The sequence below is a fragment of the Prosopis cineraria genome, unplaced genomic scaffold, assembly GCF_029017545.1.
Source record: "Prosopis cineraria cultivar Desert tree isolate PC_DT_omini unplaced genomic scaffold, ASM2901754v1 PC11, whole genome shotgun sequence".
Classification (NCBI taxonomy): domain Eukaryota; kingdom Viridiplantae; phylum Streptophyta; class Magnoliopsida; order Fabales; family Fabaceae; genus Prosopis; species Prosopis cineraria.
Window position 1 is genome coordinate 16017085 of NW_026555342.1, and position 12028 is coordinate 16029112.

Sequence of the window (12028 nt, forward strand, 5' to 3'; positions counted from 1 at the left end):
GTGTAGAGCTAGCCTCTCAAGTTTGAAGGAGGACATCAATTGCTTTAACATGTATATGGATGTATTTTTATCATTTAAGATCCCCTCGAAAAATGAGAAATGGAATTAGAATTTGTTACGTTGACAAAGAGATACAAACACACCTTACTAGGGACCCAGCATATATTATTCTTTGTAGTTGATCACCATAAAAAAAATTTCATCGTCAGCACATTAGCTTCAAGTCATATACACCGGTAGCTGGGGAATGCAACCAACACATACATACTATATATAACACAAAAATCTCAACACATAACAAGCCCTTAAAACTCTCAACAAAAGGCTGAAGCTTTTAATAATCAAGATTGAAATTTTTCTGGGTATGCATCTGGTTGGATAGCACCCCTTCAACTGCAGAAGTTAGCAGTAGCTTGCAGCCTGGGTGGTCTGCGCCATAAGGAATACCTATCTTACCCAAATCAAGCCCCTTGAAGAGGTCGCATAGTTCAATTAAAATCCTCTGCTCCTTCTTTATCCCATCGGTCAATTCTTGGGCTCTTTTATTTGTGGATTTGTGATTAAAGTTGAACCCGAGTTGGCGTGCAATATCTTCTTGAATCTTCTTCACATCAGGTGTTTCCGTTTTCATGGCAAACGAAAAATAAGAACTTTTTCTGGTCACAGTAACAGTGAGAACCTTGTCAAACATTTGGTCTCGATCAACTCTTCTACCAACAAGTTCAAGCAGAGAATGTTTGGTGCCCTCATGTGGGCCATAAATTCCAATTAAATGAGTGTTTGGATCAGCTAATGCCTTCATGACATTCTCAAGGATATCGTCTCCCCCTAACATAGCTTCAAGATCAATCGAAGTCCGCTCGTTTGCCAAAATAACAGCTGCAAGGCCAACGATTCTAAAATTAATTATTCCACCATCTCTTCCTTTTAAAAAGCTAATCCCCTATGACAATATATATATATATATATATATAAAAGTCATTGTTAACTGGTTAATGTTTTTTTAAAAAATTTGGTTAAAATCTTGATTATCTAAAAAACTTTCATATCTTTTCTATTGTATTATTAAGTAGAATAAATATAATATTTGACTTATTTAAAATACATTCGTTAATTAGTTCAGTGAAATGTAATAAAGCAAGGCTATAATTGAAAAAATATAAGTAAAATATATCCAATGCTTTATATTTTGAATTTAGAAAATGTTTTATATTGTGATCCAAAAGAATACTTATCAAGATTTTTTTATGGTTAGGTACTAAATGTGAACATTTTTATTAAGAAGAATTTGAACATTAATTTTTCACATTATAATTAACTAGTTCTTTCGGCTAGACCTGACATCATTAGTCTTATTAAGGTTTTATTAACTAATTTCCTTAGAGTAAATAAATTAGTTAAATTTAATTAAATATCAAGAATTTTTACAAATTCTTAAAGTTACAATTAATCAAATTAAAACTTTTATTTACTTCTTCTAGTCCTTATTATAATGTACTTTCAATTACTTCACTAGAACTAAAGAATGACAATTAATCCATTAAACATCTATTTAAATGAATTTTTTTTAAGTTTACCACTATTAAAAATAGAACAAGAAATATATACAATATATAATGAATCATAAAATTAAATTTACAATAGAGTGAAATTAAAAAAATGATAATAAATAATTGCCTTGTATTAAAGATCAAATAATCTTTTTAAAATGTGTCATATAATAGGGATGAGAGGGAGTATGCTAAAAGTAAAATAGATAAAAATATTTTATTAAAAAAATAGATAAAGATATATTCCAAAAAAAAAAGATAAAAATATTTAAAAAATATATTATTAATATGACTCCATTAAAATTTTATAATATATATAAGGATATTTTAATTTTTTGTTTAAAAAAACTTGTATTAAAGATCAATAAAAAAAATCTGACTCCACTAAAATGCTGCAAGAAAATTAATCATTTGATCCTTTAATTTTTAACTAAGTGACGATTCAATTCTCAAGTTTAACTCATCACAATTTAATCTTTTAAGTTTGATTCATTTAAAAAGTTTATCCTAACCGTTAGTGAATTAGAGTAGACCATGCTTATGTTATATGTCCCTTAACAGTATTAACTCCCGACATGGCAACTAATCAAAAATTCAAAAATCTGGAAAACCGTCAATGCCAAATTCGACGAAGCCCATGAGGAAAAGCAAAGAACTGGAGATCTAAATGGTGAATCGACGAAGCTGAACCACGGAGAACGCACCTGGACGATTAGGCAGCGAGATGATCTTACTTTAGCTAGATTCGTCATTTGCTTCACCATTTAAAATCACCATTAATCAAATGTTTTAATGCAAGAGTAAAATGGATAAGAATATTTTTAAAATATATTATTAATGTTTAATTAAATTTTATAAGAAATCTTGGATCAAAGACCAACAAAAACAATCTTATAAATATAATCAAACGGAATATATAACAAGCTACTTTAAAATGCTGCAGTGAAACTCAAAAGATGAAGGACCCTACCCACAGCCACATCTTTAGGCTCCTCTTCCTCGTAAGTGGGCCCATCCTCCTCCTCCTCATCCTCCTCTTCCTCGGAAATGAGCCCATCCTCCTCTTCCTCATCCTCCTCTTCCTCGTAAATGGGCCCATCCTCGTAAATGAGCTCATCCTCCTCTTCCTCGTAAATGGGCCCATCCTCCTCTTCCTCATCCTCCTCTTCCTCGTAAATGGGCTCATCCTCCTCTTCCTCGTAAAAGAGCTCATGCTCCTCTTCCTCCATGTGGATTCTCGCTTGAATTGAGATTATGGCGTAGAAGATTCCAACAAATTGCTGCAAGGCCAACGATTCGCAATTAATTAGATGCCAATCACACCGTTAAAATGTTGATGAACTAAAACTCTGGAGCCATAAGCATCATTGCTCATCATTGCAGTGAGATCTACACGGTCCAAATACAGTTTCAACTATTCAGATTTAAAATGTTTAAATGATACTCCCTCCATATCAAATTATAAAATATTTATAGATAAAATTACACATACTAATAAAGTTTATTAAAGACACTTTACAACCTTAAGTTTTTAAGATAAAAATATAAACTTTTAAAAATGCTTTTTATTTAATACTCTATTGATAAAAAAATATTGAAGAAAGAAAATATATGATAAGGATAATATTAAAAAAATTTTATTAATAAAATCTTATTTTTATCAAAGTATCTTGTATTTTAAAACACTGAAATTTTTTTTAAAAGTGTCCTATAACTTGAAATAAGAAAGTAACTTTTAAATAAAAATCATTTCTTATCAAAATAAAAATTGAGAAATTATCTTTTTCTTTGGATTCTGCATCAATTAAATTATTAAATTATTAAAAATATAAAAAAATAATAAATCTAAACCATCCAATTTTAATATGATTGTTTATAGCACCGAAACTGAAACTGAAACTGAATCAGCTATTAGGTATGGAATTAATTGAGAGCACAAGAAGGGAACGGTGGTGACAGATGAGTTACTTTGGGAAGGAAATCAACGAAAAGACTAAAAAAGGGTGGTTTTGGACTTGAAAACAACCTTTTTTAGTTCTCTGGAAGCCCAGCTGAATTTATATTTTTAGCTTTGGATACACCGGATTACGTTGAGGAAGAAGAGAAATTTACATTGGACTGAGGAGTGAAAGATCCCATGTGATTGGACGGAAAATTTCCTCCTGGTGAAGGATGGAGATCCATGAGATAAAATCAGCTGATGGCGGAGACAATGTTTGATGCTTAATAAATCAATGTTTTACGGGACGAACCCTATGTTTTACTCCAAATTAAATACATCGCCCAAATAAAAAGAATCAATAAGAGCAACGTAATTCACCTGCAATTGCAATATTAAGAACAAGGGGAAGAACAGGGTTTTATACTTGACAGCATCGGAAATCAAGAGAGATGAGGGAAAATGCAATTAATTAATTCGAAGCCCTAAAATCAAAATGGAAAAACAGTGATAGAGAAGTACCTTTCTTATGGAGGTCAATGAAGCGAGTCAAGACAACGATATTGGAGAATTCAGGAAGCTTGATCTATTGTTTTTCTCTGAGAACCCACTTCAATTTATTATAATTTTAGCTCTGGATGCTGGAAGCTGCTCTGTGGTTTCCATGAAGGCCAATAGAAGGAGAGAAATTTCAAAAGCAACTTTGCGAAGTTTCACCGTAGTTGCCAATGTCGAAAAAATAGGAGGGATCTCACCTCTTAAAGTTGAAAATATATGGATCAAGTTATGTGAGTTGATCTAAATAATTAATTATAAGGGTCAGGTTAAGTTAAAAAATTATTGATCCAAATAAAAATAATTTTTTTTTCTCGATAACTCGTGAATCATTTGGTTTAACACTAATGGTTAAGATTGGCCCATTTAACCCATATTACTGTTAAAAAATTAAAAAAAAGGAAAAAAGAAAAAAAATTTATAAATATAAATCATATCAGACATAATTTACTTAATTGTATCGATTTATATACTTTGTACAAACATTATAAAATAATATTTTGATATATTTATAATGAATTATGAAAAAATATTAAATTAAAACTTATTACTTAGGTGTATTTTTTTAAAAAAATTATAAAAAATAAATTTAAAAAAATAAAAAAATGAATTAACATATTAGCTCATTTAGCCCATCAATTTTTAAAAATTTAGTTGGGTTTAAATTTTTTCAACTCATATAAAAACAGGTTAAATTCAATCCAACTCATCTTTTTCTTTACTCATATGAGTTGGGTTCCACCGACACCCCCCTTTCCCTCTTTATTTCCACCGACGCCTCCCTTTCCCTCTTTATCTCCAACCCTATGACCTGGTCCCACTACGTACAATCTTCCCTGCTTCTGTTCGAGATGGCAATAACTAATCACAACGATTTTGTAATTGAAATTAGCACCATGCAGGAACAAGCAGAAACAGCCATGGCTGCTGAGTGCTGCTGCATCTACAGGGTCCCGAATGATATTCACAGACTGAATGAAGATAGCTTTACCCCAAAGGTGGTTTCTATTGGCCCTTTTCTGGTGATAGGACTTGTTTTTTTTTTTTTTTGACCTGGGATAGGACTTGGGTTGCAGAAATTACTTTAATAGGTTAGAATTTAGATCATGTTTTGACTGGGTCATTGACTTAGAACAGTTTGCTTTCTCTTCTCTGTCTTTGTTTGTTCTAAAATTCATTTCATCCATCTTTTACTCTCCCTTCTCTGCTCCCTTTGCCCTCATTTCTCTCTCTTCACAGAATCGAATTTCTCTCTGCAACATTTTTCAAGTCGTTGAAGATGGAAGAAAAAGAAAAGGACTTGTTTCTGGTTTTCTATTCCTGTGTTCTACATTAATTCCTCATAATTGTTACTTCTACTCTTGTTTTCATTCATAGCTTTCCGCGGTTGTCAACAAAGATTAAAAAAAAAAAAAAAGAGGATTTGTGCTGTGTGTTCAGAATCTCACATGCTTCTCACTGTTCGCTTGGTGCTTCTTTGAGCTCAATTTCACCCAAATTTTTTTTCCTTTACCATCATTAACATTATTCTCTTCAGCTAGAAGAAGTACACTTAACATTAGGACCAATAAACTTTAACAAGAAAAGAAAGTTCGTTATGACAAAGAACAGAGGCCACCAATTCATATTTTGATAATTAATTTATAATCAGTGCTGTATCCATGATTTTCTTCCATAACTAACTATATTTTAACATTGTTAAGTTCAAAAATTTGTCAATATAATTTCTTTTATTCACGCAGTTTAAATCATCATCATTGATTAAATTAACCTAATCTTTAATTGTCGGAAAAAAATATTCAGCAAACTAGTGGTATCATACTTATAAAAGCAAGCATACACGGAGTTATTAATTTCAACTTGAGGGACCATGTTGTGGAATTGACTTGATGACTTGTCTTCCATATTGCATTCACATTTCTATCACTAATAAACTTTTCACCACCAAACACATACTATACATAATCCCCTTACAATACAAAGACACACAATTAGAAAACTCTCAATAAAAAGGGTCAAGCCTTTTATCAAGAAATAGAATTATTAGACCATAAAATTTATGTGGGTATGCATGTGGTTGGATAGCACGTCTTCATATGTAGAAGTGAGTAATATCTTGCAGCCCGTGTCATTGGCACCATATGGAATTCCTAGTTTACCCAAGTGAAGCCCCACGTGAAGATTACAGAGTACAACGAGAATTTTCTGCTCATTCTTGATCCTATGCATCAGTTCAATGGCTCTTTTATCTTTGGACACGTGCCCTAGTTGACTTGCAATATCCTCCTGAATCTTCCTCATGTCAGGATGTTTGGTTACAGCTGCAGTCACAACCATGTCAAATAGTTGGTCTCTTTGAACTCTTCTGCGAACTCTCTGAAGTAGAGTGTCTTTGATCTCATCATGTGAGCCATAAACTCCAATTAGATGAATAGTAGGATCAGTTAATGCCCCCGTAACATTCCCCAGGATTGGCTTTCCATTCTGAAGAATCAAAAGCATTGGAATTGCAAGACTTCCCTTAAAATTCAAAAAGAGGTGGAGGTATCCTACGTATCATATCCTCCATTACATGACAGTGTAACTCCTGGAACAACTCGAAAAGACTATAAAGATCATCCAGAACATCAAAAGCATCGAAATTGGAAATCATGGCTTCTTGTACTGTGCACCCAGGTTTCTTCTGGTTCTTAACTCCTATACCAGCACACAGGTGGTTGAAGCTTTCGTTTCTGAAGTGGTTAAATTGCATGGTATACCCAAGTCAATCATGTCTAATCGTAACAAGGTCTTCCTCAGTTATTTTTGGCAAAATATTTAAGCTCCAAGGAGTTGACTTTAAAATGAGCATCACTTATCATCCTCAAATAAATAGGCAAATTGAAGTACTCGATGAATGCCTCAAGATGTACATGTGCTGCTTTGTTTTTAATTCACCTAAACAGTGCTGACATACTTAGCTTGGGCTGAATATTGATATAATACCTCCTTTCCATACTCACTTGGGATGTCTCCTTTTAAGGTGTTATATGGTCGCGAACCTCTTGCCATTTTGCTATGTTCAAACTTTGTTGAAGTAGTTTATGTGTGAATACTATATTTTGTTTGAATATTTTTTAAATTTAATAAAAATAATAATAAATTTAACCAAAAGAAAATTTTAATAATATAGATAAAAAATTTAATTAAATAGGGATTAATTTTATTTCAGCCTAAATAATCTTTTATTAACTAGGATTTTATTTCTTTTAGTTAGTTAAAACATTTAATTTAAAAAATTTTAAATAATAATATTTTATTTTAAATTTTAAGAAGTAAGAAAATTTAGGATTAAGAAAAGATCTTTTATGTTAGAAAATCTTTCTTTTTAAAATCAAAATTCAAAAATAGTAGTTAAACAAATCCAGCAAAATCTTTAAATTAATTTTAAAAAATTCTCTTTAAACTTTAAAAATGAGAAAATCTAAATTTGAGATAAGATCCTTCATTTTGGATATTATACTTTTAAATTAAAAATGTGAAAAAAATAATAAACGTAATTAAAAATTGAAAAAAAGAGTTATAGTTTAAAAAAAAAAAAAAAAAGATCCAAGGTTAAGACGCTGAAACCATCAGTTCCCACTTAGAAGTCCTTCATTCAGTGACACACAAGCGCGCGCGCGCACAGCGATGGTCGACTCACCTCTGCGATTTTCCATAGTCACATCTCAGAGATCAGAAGGCAGAGTTAGACACGCAAACTCCGGTCACCTCACACGCAAGCTCCAAAAATTGATGTATTCTCCTGCTCCTATTATTTCAAACATATATTTAGTCGAAAAGGGAAAAGAGCACAGTTTGGGGGTGAAGAAAAGCGGCTCTGCAGATGAAATTCGGCACCGTGTGAGGAAGGAGAAGCTGAATCGAGTCAGAGTTCACAGATTCACACTACCCAAGTATGATATTCTTCTGAGATATAAAAGGGGAGGTAGTCTGAGGGATAAAAAGGCCGAATGGGGAGCGATTTTTTGGAAGGGCAGAGTTGAAGAGAGACCTGAGTCAAGAGAGGAAAAGAGATCTAAAGTTCGAAGAGAGAACCGAGAGAGCTTGAAGGAGATATGGCAGGGGCTGATCAAAGACAGAGATGAGCAAAGTTTTGAGAGCTTTGAGAGAGAGAGAGAGAACTAAGAGAGCATGAGAGAAATTGAGGCAGGATGAGTTGAAGGCAAGAGGATGACTGAGAGCCAGAGAAAGGGAGCAAAACATGGCAAAGGAGAAGATCAAATGTTGAATGGGGAAGAAAGAACAATTGAATATGTCCATTATGTTAAAAAGTTTGAAGTAAATCTTAAGTTTGATTTAATAAATATTTTAATTTTTGAACTATCTCAATATTCTATTTCATAAAGTTTATATTAGTGTTAAGATATACAAATAGATTTGTACACATGCTGCCTAACTGTAGAAATCTCTTTGTTCTTTTTTGGTCATGAATTTAAATGGATATATAAATTAAAAGGTTGAAAACACACTTTTTTTGATATTTATCGAAGTTGTTTGTTGTGAGTTGATAATTGTTGGGTACATAATGCGATGAATTGTGTGTACCTGTCATTTTTGAGATTTAAGTTTTTGGAATCATTCATTCTTGAAATTGTTATAGCTTAAGATAAAGGACATTTATGTGACCTTGATTTCTCTGATGAGGTTACCACTGTTATGAGCATGAAAGTCTTTACTTTGATTCTTAGATTTACTTATCTTCATTTCTTGGTTCTATTTCTTGTATTCGTGGATTTTTATATACAGTTGTAGATGTTATTTTAACTTGAAATTTTGTATCCAACGTCTCTTTAAAGTCTTGTTTGAGGCATAAAATTTTTATGATTTTTAGATCTAATTTTTCTTATTAAGTATGTTGAGATTTGAAGGTTGATTAAGAAACATTCTACCACCCTGACATCTCACTTTTTTTATTTTTCCTTAGCTGTACCTAGGTAATCCTTGCACGAAATTTTGCACATATATTCCTCTTCTTGTTTTGTTTGATATATAAGATTTTCATGATTTTTGGAGCCCATTTGTGTGGTTAAATATGTTGGTTTTGGAACTAATCATGAAAAGCTTTCCTCTATTAGTGCATTGCAACCTGATTAATGTATTTTTATGTGCTAATACAGAGGAAAATTTAGTCTGAAATTTTGTATCCATGACATTCTCTAACTGTTGTTTGAGACATAAAATTCTCAAAATTTTTAGATTTCATTTACCTATTCAATTACATTAGTTTCTGAGAGTCTGACGATAAACTTTATGTCAATTTTACAATATAATTGGTGAATTTTTTTCTTCCTGTACAAAGGCACTTCTAATTTAAATTTTTGTATTCATATTTCTCTACATGTGCAATTTAAAATATATAATTTATAATATTTTTAGAGTTCATTTGTAGAGTCAAATACAATAAGTTTTGGATGATAGGCACCATAATAGGGATATTCTTAAATAATCAATATTGCAAGAGAAAATTAAAATTCCCATAAAAGGATCTTCTATCGTGTAAATCAGTAAGATTTCACATATATAAAGATCTAATTTATGTATATTAAATATGAGTTTCAATGACTCATTATTTACATTAACAAGTTTGTTTTTATCATTTGCCAAATATGATCTAGATCATTAAAAAAATATTTAAATGATATCATGTGAACTTTAAGAATCTTCATAGACATTCAAATTAATCGCCTTATTGTGTGAAATAATAAATTCTTATAGATGTTGCAATTATTAATTTATATAGTAAATAAATAAACATATTTTGTAAAAATAATATAATAAACATTAAAAAAACTCACTAATTAGTTATTTAAATTAATGTATTTGAATAATAACTATTAAATCTTTTGGTAATTTTTGAATCTCTATAGAGTTCTAAAATAATCATGTTATTGCATAAGTCAATAAAACTCTACTAGGTATAACAATTAAGTTTTTTTAAAGAAATATATAAATTATATACAAACATAATATATCAATTAAATTAAAAATATACTTAAATAAATATTATTTAATCTTTTATTGTGTGAGGATTTTGAATCTTCACAAATATTTAGGATAATTTTATTATCGTGTATGTTTATAAAGCTTCGTAGGTATAACAATTAATATTTCTATATATAAAATTAAATTATATACATACATATGTGCATAAGAAATAAATTAAATTAAAATATATTTTAAAAAATTATTTAATCTTGTGTGAGGATTTTAAATCTTCACAGATATTTAGAATAATCATATTACCGTATAAGTCAATAAGACTTTATAAGTATGACAATCAACATGTACATATGTGCTTAAAAAATTATTATTATTACTTAAAAATATAAGTAAATAAATTAAGTGGTTAGACTCTTTTGTCATGCAAGATTTTCAAATCTTCATATATATTTAGAGTAATTGCATTATCATATGAGTTAATAAAGCTCTGCAAGTATAGCAATTAAATCTTTAAAAAATAATAAAATATAAAAAAATAATTTTTAACTCTTTTCCCTTTTCTTATTTCTGAATTTCAAAAATTAAAAAAATAAATAAAATTAAATTACTTTTCATAATTTAAAACATACATATCAAATTTTCAGAAAATTATTTTATTTATAAAACAGTTAATTATTTTTAATTAATTTTTCTTCAAGAAAATTATTTTCACTAACAAAATTTTAATCTCAAATTATGTGAACATTGATCCTCATTGCAAGATACGTGAGCCTCAGAGTCTAATTCTGAGTCAAGTCTTCCCTTGTAAATAAATAAATATTTCTCACTTAATTATTATCATTTTTTATATCAAACATATGAATAAGAAATGGATAATTAAAATAACCTTAAAGCCATATTAATTTATCACAATTAACTTCAAGTAACCGTTTTTAGAAACGGTGTTGTGGGGTGTCTAATACTTTCTCTACACTCAAACAACTCTTAAACCTAATTTTGATTTCGCAAACCATCCTTATTTCTTTTAAATAGTTTTTTAATATTTTTCTTAAAATTTTAGTGGCAACTCCCATTCAGCTGGTTTTTACTCCGAAGGCCAGAACCTCTCGCCAACTTTTGTTCTAAAAGCTAGAACCTTCACTCTCTCATATGCCATCCCCATCGCATTTTCAGGTGTCACACTATGATGTGCAGCAACAGCTGCAATAGCGTGATAAGATCCTATCCTTGTTGAAGGATAACTTACTCAAGGCCCAACTCCAAATGAAGCGTTTTGCTGATAGAAGGCCAACCAAGGTCTATTTTACTATTGGAGACTTTGTATTTGTCAAACTCCAACCTTACTGCCAATCTTCAGTTAACACCTGAAGGAATCAGAAATTAGCTCTTAAGTATTATGGTCCATTTCTGGTGACTAAATGAATTGAGTCTGTGCCACATCGCCTCTAGCTCCCTGCCACTGCACGAATCCATCCTATCTTCCATGTTTCTTTACTTTAAGAAACTGAACACTATGTTCCCTTGCCTTTGTTATTGGATCGTCAAAAGTCTCAAGTTTCATCCGTGAGGGTTATCCAATGCATGGAAATTTAGGTTTTGGGTAAATGGAAGAAACAGATCCTGATTCAATGGAATTTTGACATTTCACTCACCTGAGAATACTTGGAATGCATTCAGGAGCATTACCCCACTTTGACCTTGAGGGTAAGTTCAATTTTAAAAGGGTGGGATGTGTAACAAGTGCAGCTAATGGTGGTAATGACATGGCCATATGTACCACCAAATTTAGTGGATTGTCACAAGGAAATCCGAAGGGACAAGTGGCAGACACTCAGGGACCCGAGAATAAGACAGAGAAGGTCGTTAGGCACAGCTCTCGTGTGCGTAAGAAAACATGAAAGGTCCTGGAAAATTAGGATATATGATTACAAAGGAACATGAACGGAGGGTGTGGAAGATTTGTTTGAACTTTCTCTCTATGTTCTTTTCTTTTTCTGTCTGT

The 12028-nt window shown here is 31.0% G+C and overlaps 1 protein-coding gene across 3 annotated transcripts; it reads right to left on the reverse strand.

The window, feature by feature from the left end:
- Positions 1-125: 125 nt before the first annotated feature.
- Positions 126-4231, reverse strand: LOC129286641 (probable disease resistance protein At1g62630). Of its 3 annotated transcripts, XM_054922614.1 has the most exons (4): positions 4012-4231; positions 3663-3712; positions 2521-2830; positions 126-879 (listed from the first exon to the last, which is right to left on the reverse strand). In XM_054922614.1, the coding sequence occupies exons 2-4, from the start codon at positions 3687-3689 to the stop codon at positions 335-337; spliced, it is 882 nt and encodes a 293-aa protein (XP_054778589.1). In that variant the 5' UTR covers positions 3690-3712; positions 4012-4231; the 3' UTR covers positions 126-334. The 3 variants fall into 3 exon arrangements, with proteins under 3 accessions (XP_054778589.1, XP_054778590.1, XP_054778591.1); XM_054922615.1 differs by lacking the exon at positions 3663-3712 and having other exon boundaries at positions 4012-4230; XM_054922616.1 differs by lacking the exon at positions 4012-4231 and having other exon boundaries at positions 3577-3710.
- Positions 4232-12028: the final 7797 nt, after the last annotated feature.